Genomic DNA, 17,320 nt, shown 5'->3' with positions numbered 1-17,320 from the left:
TCTCGCTGACACTCTCTGATCTCTTTGACACTCTCTGATCTCGCTGACACTCTCTGGTCTCTCTGACACTCTCTGGTCTCACTGACCTCGCTGACACTCTCTGATCTCGCTGACACTCTCTGATCTCGCTGACACTCTCTGATCTCTTTGACACTCTCTGATCTCTTTGACACTCTCTGATCTCGCTGACACTCTCTGATCTCTCTGACACTCTCTGATCTCTCTGACACTCTCTGATCTCGCTGACACTCTCTGATCTCTCTGACACTCTCTGATCTCTCTGACACTCTCTGGTCTCGCTGACCTCTCTGATCTCGCTGACACTCTCTGATCTCTCTGACACTCTCTGACACTCTCTGATCTCGCTGACACTCTCTGATCTCTTTGACACTCTCTGATCTCGCTGACACTCTCTGATCTCGCTGACACTCTCTGATCTCGCTGACACTCTCTGATCTCTTTGACACTCTCTGATCTCGCTGACACTCTCTGATCTCGCTGACACTCTCTGATCTCGCTGACACTCTCTGATCTCGCTGACACTCTCTGGTCTCGCTGACCTCTCTGATCTCTCTGACACTCTCTGATCTCGCTGACACTCTCTGATCTCGCTGACACTCTCTGATCTCGCTGACACTCTCTGACACTCTCTGATCTCGCTGACACTCTCTGATCTCTCTGACACTCTCTGACACTCTCTGATCTCGCTGACACTCTCTGATCTCTCTGACTAATAAGAAGTCATCTGTCACCATTACATCTTATTGAAGTGTGAATTTCCCGTCTTAACAGCCAGATGTTTGGTCGGCATGGTGTGAGCTGTGAGAATGTCTGGCGGTAACAAGCCCCGAGGTGGTGATAAGGAGGACACATGGAGGACGGGCGCAGCAATAAATATCTGGATGGGGGGGGGGGTCCTCGTCAGGGACAGACAATGATATACCAATGGAAATCACCCCAGGACATAAAACAGAATTCTGCGATGAGTGTGACAACAAATACAAAGACAACATATTTCTCACTCATCTGACGTTAGTAATCTGGTTCCTGATTGGCTGCACCCATATGACATTTTTTTCACACAAACAGAGCATTCTTTTGGTGGCATTTAATCACTGCTGGGGGGGGGGGGGGGATATGATTTTTTGCACTATAAACGGAAAAAGAAAACATTTTTGAAAAATGTCTCCTTCGCTGTTGTGCGTTGATGAGGCTGAACTGATAGGCAACACTGATGGGCACTAAAAGGCTGCACTGGTAAGGCAGCACAAATGAGGCGGCACTTGTGGACATTGATGAGGAGGCACAGATGATGCTGCACTGATATGCGGCACTGATAGGCCGCAATGATGGACACTGATAGGTGGCACTGAAGGGCACTTATAGGTAGAACTGAAGGGCGCTGACTGGTGACATTGATTGATGGGCAGAAATTGGAAGCACTAATGGGCAGCACTGTTGGGAACTGATGGGCAGCACTGATGGGCAGCACTGATGGGCAGCACTGATGGGCACTGATAGGCAGCACTGATGGGCAGCACTGATGGGCAGCATTGATGGGCAGCACTGATGGGCACTGATAGGCAGCACTGATGGGCAATGATGGGCAACATTGATGGACAGCACTGATGGGCAGCACTGATAGGCAGCACTGATGGGCACTGATAGGCAGCACTGATGGGCAGCACTGATGGGCACTGATGGGCAGCATTGATGAGCAGCACTGATAGGCAGCACTGATGGGCACTGATGGGCAGCACTGATAGGCAGCACTGATGGGCACTGATGGGAAGTGCCAGTGACTGTGACAGTAAGAGGAAAGTACTGATAGGAGGAGAGAGCAGAGTGACAAAAGGATGATCTCATCTCCGTGCTGCTTCTCTTTTCACAGTCCAGTCACTGGCTGGGGGGGGTGGGCGGGTCCACGACAGCCGGGGCTCAGAGGAAGTAGGTTGAATTACACTGGATGTCGTTAACCTGGAAGGACTTCTTGTGGTGGAAGAGAGGTACTGCATGAACACCTCCAGGGAATATTCGGTCGTTAGCCACGCCCTCTGCTCCCCGCATAGTGACTGCACTTCACTGTTCCTCACTACTAATGCGAGTCCCTCATAGAGCTCAGACGGCCCGGACAGGACGCACTGCACGGCCGATTGATCTTATTTCAGCGCCCATTTACAGGTCTATACAGCTTTATACACACTAGAGGGCACTAGAGGGGAAATCTCAGGACTGAAATATGGGACAGCAAACACATAAAATCACAACGAGTGCAAAAAAAAGTCCCCAATTTATTTCTTGCTGACAACTGACAGAGACGGCGTGGGGGTGTCCTTGGTTGTCGGTGTCCCTACAGGGCCCCCCGAGTCCCTCCACACGGGGACTGAACAAGCCTGCTGCTAGGGCACCGTGGAAGGAAACCAGAGGAGGATGCAGCAATATGGAGGGACATACAGACTCCATGCAGACGCGCTCCTCTCCACAGATCAGCTTCAGGAAGGACAGACTGTTCCAGCGAGGGGGGGCTCCTTTAAGTCGTCTTCCCGTGGCTGGAATCAGAGGATTTGTTTTTCCACCTCGATGTCTTCATTCTTCACCTCTGCCGAGAAATTTCCATCCTCCCCGAGCAGCTGCAGCATCCCGGAGCCGGAAGGGGGGGGCGGATGGGGGGGGGTCATCTTAGACCAAGGAGATGGAATGTCCCGTCCCACTGCCCCCTACAGGGTAGTAGTAGTAGCTTTGCTAACTGTTCATAGAGAGGGATGGTGGGAACCCCTCATAATGGGCACAGCGGGTGTACAGACCCTGAACTCAGTACAGGGATGGTGGGAACCCCTCACAATGGGCACAGCAGGTGTACAGACCCAGGAACTCAGCACAGGGATGGTGGGAACCCCTCACAATGGGCACAGCAGGTGTACAGACCCGGGAACTCAGCACAGGGATGGTGGGAACCCCTCACAATGGGCACAGCGGGGGGTGTACAGACCCGGGAACTCAGCACAATGATGGTGGGAACCCCTCACAATGGGCACAGCGGGTATGCCAGCCTGCCATCACTGTCTATACCCTCTAGGTGCTCCGGTACATCAATGTGGGTCTCTCATTCTATCCTCAGACGAGTATTTACTGAAATCTCAGAAACAGGTTTGGGATTTGTATTCCTCTCTGGCTGACAGAACTGGAGAGATTTTGGAATTTTCTGCCCGGCAGCCTGGCCCTGTGGCCCCTGCTATGTGTTCAGTGATGTGGCCCTGTGCTGTGTTCGGTGATGTGGCCCCTGCACTGGGCTCAGTAATGTGGCCCCTGCGCTGGGCTCGGTGATGTGGCCCCTGCGCTGTAATCGGTGATGTGGCCCCTGTGCTGTGTTTGGTGATGTGGCCCCTGCGCTGGGCTCGGTGATGTGGCCCCTGCGCTGGGCTCAGTGATGTGGCCCCTGCGTTGTGCTCGGTGATGTGGCCCTTGCGTTGTGTTTGGTGATGTGGCCCCTGCGCTGGGCTCGGTAATGTGGCCCCTGCGCTGGGCTCGGTGATGTGGTCCCTTCGCTGGGCTCGGTGATGTGGTCCCTTCGCTGGGCTCGGTGATGTGGACCCTGTGCTGTGCTCAGTGATGTGGCCCCTGCGCTGTGCTCGGTGATGTGGCCCCTGCGCTGGGCTCAGTGATGTGGCCCCTGCACTGTGCTCGGTGATGTGGCCCCTGCGCTGTGCTCAGTGATGTGGCTCCTGGGCTGTGCTCGGTGATGTGGCCCCTGTGCTGTGCTCAGTGATGTGGCCCCTGCGCTGGGCTCGGTGATGTGGCCCCTGCTCTGTGCTCAGTGATGTGGCCCCTGCTCTGTGCTCAGTGATGTGGCCCCTGCGCTGTGCTCGGTGATGTGGCCCCTGCGCTGTGCTCGGTGATGTGGCCCCTGCTCAGTGCTCAGTGATGTGGCCCCTGCGCTGGGCTCGGTGATGTGGCCCCTGCGCTGGGCTCGGTGATGTGGCCCCTGCTCTGGGCTCGGTGATGTGGCCCCTGCGCTGTGCTCGGTGATGTGGCCCCTGCGCTGGGCTCGGTGATGTGGCCCCTGCGCTGGGCTCGGTGATGTGGCCCCTGCTCTGTGCTCAGTGATGTGGCCCCTGCGCTGGGCTCGGTGATGTGGCGGCCGGTAAATCTTCCCAGAAGGTAGCTGGAACGCGGACTGCTCATTAATATGTGGAAAGTTGGACGCGGCGCGGCGGATCATCCATCCAAGGATTGCACATCGCCAGGTCACCGCGCAGCCAGCCGCTGCCGTCACCTTTTTATAGACATCGCAGATCCAGCCGCTCCCGACTGCCAAATGGAATGTCTCAGCTATGGCGTCAGGGGGCGGAGTCACGAGCGCCGTCACATTTCATCAAAGGAAATCCGCGCCGAACATTAGCTGAAAATGCAATAAAAGTAATTCCTTCAATCCCAGGAAATGCATCGGATTCCTGCATTCCACACAAAACCGGGGGCAGGGCGGAGGGAGGAGAGAGGAACTACAAATACCAGCAGATCCGCCACCCAGAGAGTCAGATCTGTACATCTTACATCAGAGGGGCCCTCAGAGACATGAATCACCCAAAATGACCCCATTATTACCCCCCCCAAGTCCTGCCCTTCAGTTTCGCACAGGTGCACCGGCTCCTCCCCTCCAGTCTTGCACAGGTGCACCGGCTCCTCCCCTCCAGTCTTGCACAGGTGTACCGGCTCCTCCCCTTCAGTCTTGCACAGGTGTACCGGCTCCTCCCCTCCAGTCTTGCACAGGTGTACCGGCTCCTCCCCTTTAGTCTTGCACAGGTGTACCGGCTCCTCCCCTCCAGTCTTGCACAGCTGTACCGGCTCCTCCCCTCCAGTCTTGCACAGGCGTACCGGCTCCTCCCCTCCAGTCTTGCACAGGCGTACCGGCTCCTCCCCTTCAGTCTTGCACAGGCGTACCAGCTCCTCCTCAGTCTTGCACAGCTGTACCGGCTCCTCCTCTTCAGTCTTGCACAGGTGTACCAACTCCTCCCCTCAGTCTTGCACAGGTGTACCGGCTCCTCCCCTCCAGTCTTGCACAGGTGTACCGGCTCCTCCCCTCCAGTCTTGCACAGGTGTACCGGCTCCTCCCCTTCAGTCTTGCACAGGTGTACTGGCTCCTCCCCTCCAGTCTTGCACAGGTGTACTGGCTCCTCCCCTTCAGTCTTGCACAGGTGTACTGGCTCCTCCCCTTCAGTCTTGCACAGGTGTACTGGCTCCTCACCCTCAGTCTTGCACAGGTGTATTGGCTCCTCCCCCTCAGGCATGCACAGGTGACCTGGCTCCTCCCCCTCAGTCGTGCACAGGTGACCCCTGCACTCTGCATTACATACTCCTGTCCTTTCATGCATCCTCCATTAATCCCCGGTGATCCTGCCACAAACGTCCTTGTTTATTCACTTCCTGTTATAGGGTGACAACGCTCTGACTCCCAATTTTACCTCACCTCCCAGATGGGGGCTACAAGGGCAGCTTTCAGCACTCATTACACAGAGTCCACTGTTGTCACCCTTAGTGGGCCGGCCCTCAAGAAATACTAGCCAGCCATCTCTGGAGGGCAGGAAGTGGCTGCAAAGAGGCTGCAATGAGCTGCAACAAAGGATGGAAAATGCTGAGAACGCAGCGAATTGCAAATTTACAGAGCGACTTGATGTGACTTTGCTGCGACTGGACAAGTGTGATTTTGCTGCGACTGGACAAGTGTGACTTTGCTGCGACTGGACAAGTGTGACTTTGCTGTGACTAAACGTGTGACTTTGCTGCGACTGGACAAGTGTGACTTTGCTGCGACAGGACAAGTGTGATTTTGCTGCGACTGGACAAGTGTGACTTTGCTGCGACTGGACAAGTGTGACTTTGCTGCGACTGGACAAGTGTGACTTTGCTGCGACTGGACAAGTGTGACTTTGCTGCGACTGGACATGTGTGACTTTGCTGCGACTGGACATGTGTGACTTTGCTGCGACTGGACATGTGTGACTTTTCTGCGACTGGACAAGTGTGACTTTTCTGCGACTGGACAAGTGTGACTTTGCTGCGACTGGACACATGTGACTTTGATGCGACGTTGGCTTTGACCGAGGATGATTGTTTCTGCTGTACGAAGTCGCACACAAGTCGCATGTACAACATTCAGTTGCGATTTTCATGGGACTTTGCAGGGTTTGCATTAACGTATATGGCCCTCAAGTCGCACAGATACGAAGGGTACTCATTGGGAAACATGGGGTGCGACTTTTCATGCGATTCTGGACCCCAAAGTCACATGACAAGTCGCACAAGTGTGAGTGGTCTCTGTGTAGAACATCTGGGGTACCTTGCCATCGATCCTGGCTGTGCCGCCCAATCCAATCCGGGTGTTTCGGGGCGGAAGGGTAAATGCGGGCGCAGCGCGTGGCAGTGAGGGCCCGGCGTGGGATTGGTCCGTCATCGCTGAGCTGAACCCGACGCGAGTCTCACGTCCCCCATGGCTGCCTGCAAGAGAAGGAGGAGATCGACCCGTCACTGATACATTGTTACTGGCGATACAAACTCCATGCAGCTGAGGAATGATACATTGTGCTACTCACTGACAACCGAGAGAACAAGCCCCGCCCAGCCCACAGCAGGCATACCTATCTGAATGCCAAGCCCCGCCTCTTACAATACATGTGTGCCAAGCCCCGCCTATTACAATACATGTGCACCAAGCCCCGCCTATTACAATACATGTGTGTCAAGCCCCGCCTATTAAAATACATGTGTGCCAAGCCCTGCCTATTACAATGCATATGTGCCAAGCCCCGCCTATTACAATACATGTGCACCAAGCCCCGCCTATTACAATACATGTGCGCCAAGCCCCACCTATTACAATGCATATGTGCCAAGCCCCGCCTATTACAATACATGTGCACCAAGCCCCGCCTATTACAATACATGTGCGCCAAGCCCCACCTATTACAATGCATATGTGCCAAGCCCTGCCTATTACAATACATGTGCGCCAAGCCCCGCCTATTACAATATATGTGTGCCAAGCCCCGCCTATTACAATACATGTGTGCCAAGTCCCGCCTATTACAATACATGTGCGCCAAGCCCCGCCTATTACATGTGTGCCAAGCCCCGCCTATTACAATACATGTGTGCCAAGCCCTGCCTATTACAATGCATATGTGCCAAGCCCCGCCTATTACATGTGCACCAAGCCCCGCCTATTACAATACATGTGTGCCAAACCCCGCCTATTAAAATATATGTGTGCCAAGCCCCGCCTATTACAATGCATATGTTCCAAGCCCCGCCTATTACAATGGCATGTGCCAATCTATGTGCCAAGCCCCGCCTATTACATGTACGCCAAGCCCCACCTATTCCAATACATGTGTGCCAAGCCCCGCCTATTACAATACATGTGTGCCAAACAGGTAATTCCTACTGGAGTTCTTGTTTCAGATACGTCACCGGTCACACCACAACGATTTAAAATTGCGCAATTCATGTGCAATTTCAGTGCGATTTCTGAAGACTTTGTGGCAACTTTCAACGATTTCTTGCAATTCCATTCTATTCTACGTCTGTGAAATCGCAACAAAATGGCAGAAAAAGTCACGCAAGAATGACTTTATAAAATGGCGCTGCAGCAAATCGCACGTGTCAAGGCGCTGACGTTCACATTCATGAGATGCGATTTCTGGTGAGATTTATGAAGACTGTGTTGTGACTTTCAACGATTTCTTGCGATTCCATTCTATGTCTGTGAAATCGTAACACAATAGCAGAAAAAGTCACGCAAGAACGACTTTAGAAATTGCGCCGTAGCAAATCGCACGTGTCACGGCACTGACGTTCACATTCACGAGATGCGATTTCAGAGAAATTTCTGAAGACTTTGTTGCGCCTTTCAACCATTTTTTGCGATTCCATTCTACGTCTGTGAAATCGCAACAAAATGGCAGAAAAAGTCACGCAAGAATGACTTTAGAAATCGCGCCGCAGCAAATCGCACGTGTCACAGCGCTGACGTTCACATTCATGAGATGCGATTTCAATTCACAAACCGCACCCGAAATCGCGGGGGGAGGGGAGCATGCAGGGCACACTTGCTCTATACATATGTGATCTCTGCTTCCCGCTGAGTAGTGACTGAGCTTTACTGTTTTCATCTCACTCCAGAGATACCAGAATACTGAGACCGAGTAACAAAAACACACAGAAGAGCGACCAGAGAAGAACAAATAATCAGAAAAAAGAGCAAGTGGTCCTTCACATCTGCCCCGCCCCCCTCCCCCACACCCTTTTTTTTTTTTTTTTTTACAAAGCATGCATCAAATATTTGAAACCATCCCCTCCATCAGCGGATGATCCAGTAATCTCACCCTAATGGGACATCGATGGAGGGAAACATTTTACAGATTTGATATCTAATTTAAAAGAAATAACAATAAAATATAATAAAAAATAAATGATATAAATTATGGAGCAAAAAAAACGACAAAATATAAAAGAAGCCTAAAGATTCCCTTTCAGACGAACATCGAGAAGAATTCAGAGATTTGGTGAAGACGCCTCGCAGGTCCTTCTCAACCCGTCGCAGATCTCCGGCACCGGCTGGCATCACCTTTATCATCGCAGAGAACGCAAATACTTTCATTCGATTAGGAAGAATCCGGCTCCTGCGAGTCACCGAGGATTTCTAATTGGATTACAGGGAACATTGGAGGATCCGCTCTGTGCCGCCGCCGCCGCCGCGTTCATTTATTTATGAGCAAAAGGAAAATCAGAATCTGCTCATCACTTCCTCCAAACTGCAATCGACTAATACGAGAGGACGCAGCAAGACGCAGAAAATAAGAGGACGCGGCAAGACACAGAAAATACAAGAGGGCGCGGCAAGACGCAGAAAATACGAGGACGCGGCAAGACGCAGAAAATACAAGAGGGCGCGGCTAAATGCAGAAAATACGAGAGGACGCAGCAAGAAGCAGAAAATACAAGAGGGCGCGGCAAGACGCAGAAAATACGAGAGGAGACAGCAAGACGCAGAAAATACGAGAGGACGCGGAAAGACGCAGAAAATACGAGAGGAGACAGCAAGACGCAGAAAATACGAGAGGACGCGGCAAGACGCAGAAAATACGAGAGGAGACAGCAAGACGCAGAAAATACGAGAGGACGCGGCAAGACACAGAAAATACGAGAGGAGACAGCAAGACGCAGAAAATACGAGAGGACGCGGCAAGACGCAGAAAATACGAGAGGATGCTGCAAGAAGCAGAAAATACGAGAGGAGGCAGCAAGACGCAGAAAATACGAAAGGACGCGGAAAGACGCAGAAAATACGAGAAGATGCGGCAAGACGCAGAAAATACGAGAGGACGCGGCAAGACGCAGAAAATACGAGAGGACGCGGAAAGACGCACAAAATACGAGAGGACGCGGCTAGACGCAGAAAATATGAGAGGACGCAGCAAGACGCAGAAAATACGAGAGGACGCAGCAAGACGCAGAAAATATGAGAGGACGCAGCAAGACGCAGAAAATACGAGAGGACGCAGCAAGACGCAGAAAATATGAGAGGAGACAGCAAGGCACAGAAAATACGAGAGGGCGTGGCAAGGCGCAGAAAATATGAGAAGACGCGGCTAGACGCAGAAAATACGAGAGGACGCGGCAAGGCGCAGAAAACACGAGAGGACGCGGCAAGGCGCAGAAAATACGAGAGGGCGTGGCAAGGCGCAGAAAATACGAGAGGGCGCGGCAAGACACAGAAAATCCGGGAGGACGCGGCAAGGTGCAGAAAATACGAGAGGACGCGGCAAGACATATAAAATCTGAGAAGATGAAGAAAATACGAGAGGACGCGGCAAGGTGCAGAAAATACGAGAGGACGCGGCAAGGCGCAGAAAATACGAGAGGACGCGGCAAGGCGCAGAAAATACGAGAGGACGCGGCAAGACGCAGAAAATACGAGAGGAGGCAGCAAGACGCAAAGAGCCAATGAGATCTTCCAGAGCCAGCCATGTGATTATTCAGAGCCAATGAGATCTTCCAGAGCCAGCCATGTGATCACTGAGAGCCAATGAGATCTTCCAGAGCCAGCCATGTGATCACTGAGAGCCAATGAGATCTTCCAGAGCCAGCCATGTGATCACCGAGAACCAATGAGATCTTCCAGAGCCCGGCCATGTGATCACTGAGAGCCAATGAGATCTTCCAGAACCAGCCATGTGATCACCGAAAGCCAATGAGATCTTCCAGAGCCCAACCATGTGTCCACTGAGAACCAATGAGATCTTCCAGAGCCAGCCATGTGATTACTGAGAGCAAATGAGCTCTTCTAGAGCCCAGCAATGTGATCACTGCGAGCCTATGAGGTCTTCCAGAGCCAGCCATGTGATCACGTATGTTCCCGCAACACACAATAACGTACATCCCTCTTGCAGATGTGGCCATAAACCGGTTGAATTGCAAAAGAATTTTGTTTCTAAAATCAGAAATTTTGTGCATTTTCTAAATATATCCTCAGTGACACCAATACAGGGATCAGGGCTAATAAAAAGGCAGTGACTCTGTACTGATGGCACTGAGCAGGAAGGTGTTAACACGTGGAGCGATCAAAGGGATAACTGTGTGCTAGGAGTGTTTTACTAGGGGGCGGGGTCTGTGTTACTAGGGGTGGGGTCTGTGTTACTAGGGAGACCTTCTGTGCAGAGAGATACAAAGCAGCATGTCCTTGCTGACAGGAGAGAGACCCGTGTTGTCTACATACAGACCTCTCCTCTGTCAGTTTTACTCGGCGATCGCCGGGTGCCGGCGGGGAATCATCGGCTGGTGATTGACATCTGTAGCTGCCAATGGCGGCGCAGGTAGGGCGTGCACTCGCCCTCTACTGAAAATGAAAATCGCACATACCTATATATATATATATATGTGACTTTGCGCAGCCCTGCACCCCTGTAGCAGTATTTCGGGTAACTGGTTAAATCATCGGATCGCGTTGAATCGTCTCCAAATTCCAGGAATGTTGGATCGCCCGTCGGCCTCCGAACCCATCCCTCACATAACGCCATGGCGTCAGACTTTCCCCGCATTACAACGGCGATTTCTGGATCACGCCGCGCATTTTGGCCGACAAATCTTCACACCTTCCCCTCCGACAGCGGCGGTGTGAGATAAGCCAGCGGGGGGGGGGGGGGGGGCGCCATGACCCGCTCTCTTCTGCAGATGACGGAACGCGGCGCAAACAAATCATTAAAATGAAAAGAGCGATCGGCTGGCTGGCGAATCCTCTGCGCTCGCTCAGGTCTGGCGTCACGGCAACGTCTCCAAATATTTTTTTTTAATTTCCCTGAAAATAAAGGAGATATTTGGGAGAAAGATCACAAAGTGCTATTTTCGGATGAAAAATCGTTCGGAATTCGAACCGTGTATGGCCTGCATTAGACCCCGGTCACACCACGTGATTTCCATGCCATGTGACTTTCATATCGCGTGGCGAGTCGCATCCTGTTGTCCGCAATTACAGCGGTCGCATCGGCGAGATTCTGACTTGGTCGGAAACCGCACCGATTTCTAAAGCAGCGCACGCGCCACTTCGGGTGCGACTTTCATAGACGTCTGTGTCTTGCAAGTCGCACCTCAAGTCGACTTTGAAATCGACTTACACCCCGGCCACATCGATCCTGACTTTGAGGTCATGCGACTTCACTGTAAGTCGCACAATTTCAAAGTCGGGATGTCATTGCGATTTGAGGTGCGAATTCCAGACATCAGACACAGACATCTGTGCAAATCGCTCCAAATGTAGCACATGGACCACTTCAGAAATCGGTCAGAATCACGCCGATATGACCGCTGTCATTGCAGACAATAGGGTGTGACTTGGCATGCGATTTCCATGCCAAGCGACTTTTAAATCGCATGGCGAGTCGCACCCAGGAATAGAATAGAAAACAATAGAAAAGATCGAACTTTTCTTCAACTATTTGGATCGGTTTGATCTGAATCCAGTCAAAAGCGAATAAATGAAACAAAAGGAAATGAAATGAGTAACTTCACGAAACTGATATGAAACAAAAACAACTTTATCGCTCTTCACGCGACCGACGACAAGATCTCTTCAGAGACGATTTTCCGGCTCAGCGATTCATTTCTCTGTTATGATGAGAAAGTAAAAAAAAAGAAACAAAATATTATTTGTATCTACAAAAAAATAACTTTCTGCAAAGACGATGAATGACAAAAATGCGGAAGAAGATCGACTGGCCAATGAGATGAAGGAGGAGGATGAGCGGAGATCCCGCGGATCTGACAAGACGGAATATTTGCGTTCTGTTTACGGGAAGCGGCGAGGAAACATTCCACATTTTTAGTTCCCGGATCAGAAGACGAGAAAAACAGGAATTTCTGTGAAATTTAGAAAATGTTCCGGATCAAAAAATTCCCGAGTATGTGGAGCGTACCGAGACCGGCCGCCCTCCCCACCGACATTCCGATCTGAGAACCGATCAATCGATCAATCAGGGGTCTGAGTGTCATAACCCGCAGGGACTTTGTCACTGCTCAAACTCCCTCCAACCTCGTTCCCCCTTCATCACCCCTCTCCCACGGCCCCACCACTGCACTGACCCCCACTCCCACCCCACCCTACATTCCTCATACTGAAGCCCCCCCAACACTCCGCACCTTTGACCTTACTACCATCGAGGAAGTCTCCAAGATCCTCTCTGATGCCCGCCTCACCACCTGCCCCCTCGACCCTATCCCCTCACAACTCCTACGACCTCCCTCCCCCTCCATCCTACGCTCCCTCACCCACATCTTCAATCTCTCCCTCTCCTCCGGCACTTTCCCCTCCCCTCTGAAACATGCACACATCACCCCCATACTTAAAAAGCCCCCCCTGGACCCCAATGACCCGAACAACCTCAGACCCATCTCCCTGCTTCCATTCACATCTAAACTCCTCGAGCGCCTCGTCTACACCCGCCTATGCTCTCACCTCAACGACAACAACCTCCTCGATCCCCTACAGTCCGGCTTCCGTCCCCTACACTCCACCGAAACCGCCCTACACTCCACCGAAACCGCCCTACACTCCACCGAAACCGCCCTACACTCCACCGAAACCGCCCTACACTCCACCGAAACCGCCCTACACTCCACCGAAACCGCCCTACACTCCACCGAAACCGCCTTACACTCCACCGACTCAAACTCTCCAACGACCTGCTAACCGCCAAAGCTAATGGCCACTACTCAGTGCTCCTACTCCTCCACCTCTCTGCGGCCTTCCACACAGTCCACCACCCCCTCCTCCTCAAAAAACTACACTCCCTCGGCCTCAGAGACTCCGCCCTCTCCTGGCTCTCATCCTACCTATCACAACACTCTTTCAGCGTTACCTATAATGATACCACCTCCCCCTCACTGTTGGGGTCCCTCAAGGCTCTGTCCTCGGTCCCCTTCTCTTCTCCATCTACACCTCCTCCCTTGGCCAACTCATACACTCTCACGTCTTCAACTACCAGCTCTATGCCGACGACACAAATCTATCTCTCAACCCCCCACCTCACCCCCTCAGTCTCCGCCCCCCACCTCACCCCCTCAGTCTCCGCCAGAATCACACACCTACTGAGCGACATATCAGATTGGATGTCGCTCCACTTCCTTAAACTGAACCTCTCCAAAACCGAGTTTCTTGTCTTCCCCCCGGACCCCACCCCCGCATTGACTTCTCCGTCACATCCAACAACGCCACCATCAAACCCGCCCCGCAGGCCAGAGTACTTGGTGTCATTCTGGACTCCAACCTATCCTTCCAGCCCCAAGTCCAATCTTTAACAAACTCGTGCAGACTCCACCTCCGCAACATGCAGACTCCGCCTCCGCAACATGCAGACTCCGCCTCCGCAACATGCAGACTCCGCCTCCACAACATGCAGACTCCGCCTCCGCAACATGCAGACTCCACCTCCGCAACATGCAGACTCCGCCTCCGCAACATGCAGACTCCACCTCCGCAACATGCAGACTCCACCTCCGCAACATCGCCAAAATCCGCACGTTCCTAACCCCAGAAACCACTAAACAGCTCATCCACTCCCTCATCATATCACGACTCGACTACTGCAACTCCCTCCTCACTGGCCCGCCTCGCTGCTGGCTATCCCCGCTTCAGTCCATCCTGAATACGGCTGCCAGACTCATTCACCTTTCCAACCGCTCCATCTCCGCCACCCCCCTCTGCCAATCCCTCCACTGGCCTCCACTCAGTGTTCTCCACCCCCCTCTGCCAATCCCTCCACTGGCCTCCACTCAGTGTCCTCCACCCCCCTCTGCCAATCCCTCCACTGGCCTCCATTCAGTGTCTTCCACCCCCCTCTGCCAATCCCTCCACTGGCCTCCACTCAGTGTCCTCCACCCCCCCTCTGCCAATCCCTCCACTGGCTCCACCCCCCTCTGCCAATCCCTCCACTGGCCTCCACTCAGTGTCCTCCACCCCCCTCTGCCAATCCCTTCACTGGCCTCCATTCAGTGTCCTCCACCCCTCTCTGCCAATCCCTTCACTGGCCTCCATTCAGTGTCCTCCACCCCCCTCTGCCAATCCCTTCACTGGCCTCCATTCAGTGTCCTCCACCTCCCTCTGCCAATCCCTCCACTCAGTGTCCTCCACCCCTCTCTGCCAATCCCTCCACTGGCCTCTACTCAGTGTCCTGCATCCCCCTCTGCCAATCCTTCCACTGGCCTCCACTCAGTGTCCTCCACCCCTCTCTACCAATCCCTCCACTGGCTTCCACCCCCCTCTGCCAATCCCTCCACTGGCCTCCACTCAGTGTCCTCCACCCCTCTCTGCCAATCCCTCCACTGGCCTCCATTCAGTGTCCTCCACCCCCCTCTGCCAATCCCTCCACTTGCCTCCACTCAGTGTCCTCCACCCCCCTCTGCCAATCCCTCCACTCAGTGTCCTCCACCCCCCTCTGCCAATCCCTCCACTGGCTTCCGATTGCACAACGGATCAAATTTAAAATCCTAACACTGACGTACAAAGCCGTCCACCATACTGCCCCGAACTACATCACTGACCTAATATCCAAGTACCATCCAACACTCACACTCCGCTCCTCACAAGACCTCCTTCTCTCTAGTTCCCTGGTCTCCTCCTCCCATGCCCGCCTCCAGGACTTCTCCAGGGCATCAGAAAAAATGAGGAAGGGTTGTAACAGCGCAAACACTGCAAAGTCCTGGGAAATGGTAGTATGGGGTGATGGTGGTATTAGTGGCTACTGTATGAAGAGCGTAGGATTCCGTGTGGCACTGAGGGCAAGGCTTCCAAATAAGCTGTAGCAACTTCTGTAGATGAGAAAAAGGAGAGAAGCGCCTCTAAGTGCAATAAGTCTTTTAATTCAAGTCTAAATGTAGAAACACTCACATGTGTGACGTCATCATGAGCATAAAAACCGTGGTTACCAATAGTTACCGGTGGGGTGGTGACCCGGGTGAAGAGCCGTCATCTCTCTGCGATGTGGGGAGGTCAGCTCTCGGCTGGAACAGCGTGGTGGCTGGAGGGGGAACAGCGGTGAGGCCGGCCTTCATGCACGTCCTCCCTCAAAGCCGGATGGAACGCACGCTGGAACGTAGCGGCGGCGTGGCCGTGATGACGTCAGATCCCAGGGTGCACTGTGACGCGTTTCGGAGCATGCACTGGCCGTGGAAGGCGGAAGTGCACTCCTTTTTCAAGCAGGTCGAAAAAGGAGTGCACTTCCGCCTTCCACGGCCAGTTGACCTCCCCACATCGCAGAGAGATGACGGCTCTTCACCCGGGTCACCACCCCACCGGTAACTATTGGTAACCACGGTTTTTATGCTTAGGATTACTTCACACATGTGAGTGTTTCTACATTTAGACTTGAATTAAAAGACTTATTGCACTTAGTGGCGCTTCTCTCCTTTTTCTCTTCTCCAGGGCATCACCCATCCTCTGGAACTCCCTGCCCCAACCCATCAGATTATCACCTACTCTCCTCTCCTTTAGGCGCACCCTGAAAACCCATCTCTTCAGGGAAGCCTACCCCACCCCCTGCTAACTTGCCGACCTCCTCCACTCTTCCTACCACCCCATCCCCCACAGCTATCTCCTCCTGTGCCACCATCCCCTCCCTCCTAGATTGTAAGCTCCAAGGAGCAGGGCCCTCGATCCCCTCATGTTTTGCATTGTATTGGTATTGTTCTGTCACATGTTCTGTCCCCCTTTGTAATGTACAGCGCTGAGCGAACTATTATAAATACTGTATAATAATAATAATAAAGGGACAGCACAGAGTCTGCGGAGTGAAGAGACATTCGGGGGCAGGGCGGACTGACCATTCGAGCACCCGGGCACTGCCCAAGGGCCCAGGGTCAGTAGAGGGCCCCATGAAATGCCCCTGGTACCTTTTTTATTGGGTGTGCTTTGAGTGTGGGTAAGGACATTGGAGCCCCATGATCCCCTATTTCCCGGGGGCCCCATGAGTTGTCAGTGCGCCCCTGTTCGGGGGTCTCCGGATCTCAATCTCCCGCTGGATACAGAATGAAACAACCAGAATCCATCATTTCCTGCGGCTCCAGACCTCCTCTGCTGCGTTTTATTCAGTTCCTCGCACTCTTGTTGGTGTCTCCGGGGTGAGGAGGGAGGTGCTAGATGATGCTGGACGTCCTCCAGCCAAGAAATGAGGCGGTGCTCTATGTGACTGGCTGCAGCTTCTAATGCACATTGTGAGACGCTCCCAGTGTGCAGTGACATCAGAGGAAGCCATGTCAGTCCAGGGGAGGAGCCAGTACACCTTGCAAGACTGAAGGGGAGGAGCAGGTACACCTGTGCAAGACTGAGGGGGAGGAGCCAGTAAACCTGTTCAAGACTGAAAGGGAGGAGCTGGTACACCTAAGCAAGACTGAGGGGGAGGAGCCGGTACACCTGTGCAAGACTGAAGGGGAGGAGCCGGTACACCTGTGCAAGACTGGAGGGGAGGAGCCGGTACACCTGTGCAAGACTGAGGGGGAGGAGCTGGTACACCTGTGCAAGACTGGAGGGGAGGAGCTGGTACACCTGTGCAAGACTGAAGGGGAGGAGCCGGTACACCTGTGCAAGACTGGAGAGGAGGAGCCAGTACACCTGTGCAAGACTGCAGGGGAGAAGCCGTTACACCTGTGCAGGACTAAAGGGGAGGAGCCGGTACACCTGTGCAAGACTGAGGGGGAGGAGCCGTACACCTGTGCAAGACTGAAGGGAAGGAGCCGGTACACCTGTGCAAGACTGAAGGGGAGGAGCCGGTACACCTGT

General features: G+C 53.1%; 1 protein-coding gene across 1 annotated transcript in view; it reads right to left on the bottom strand.

The window, feature by feature from the left end:
• LOC149449946 (myosin light chain kinase, smooth muscle-like) overlaps window positions 1-17,320 on the bottom strand; it is a gene marked incomplete at its 3' end in the record, with an annotated part of 381,689 nt that overhangs the window by 326,167 nt on the left and 38,202 nt on the right. The window contains exon 2 of the mRNA XM_089692548.1: window positions 6,335-6,492. Within this exon, the coding sequence (XP_089548674.1) occupies window positions 6,335-6,492 (158 nt within the window). The remainder of the gene's footprint in view (window positions 1-6,334; window positions 6,493-17,320) is intronic.

Source organism: Staurois parvus, unplaced genomic scaffold, assembly GCF_062004578.1.
Source record: "Staurois parvus isolate SC_StPar_1 unplaced genomic scaffold, SC_StPar_1.0 ptg000593l, whole genome shotgun sequence".
NCBI classification, from domain to species: Eukaryota; Metazoa; Chordata; class Amphibia; order Anura; family Ranidae; genus Staurois; species Staurois parvus.
Note: the sequence above shows the minus strand (reverse complement) of the source record. Positions and strands in the feature narration are given on the sequence as shown.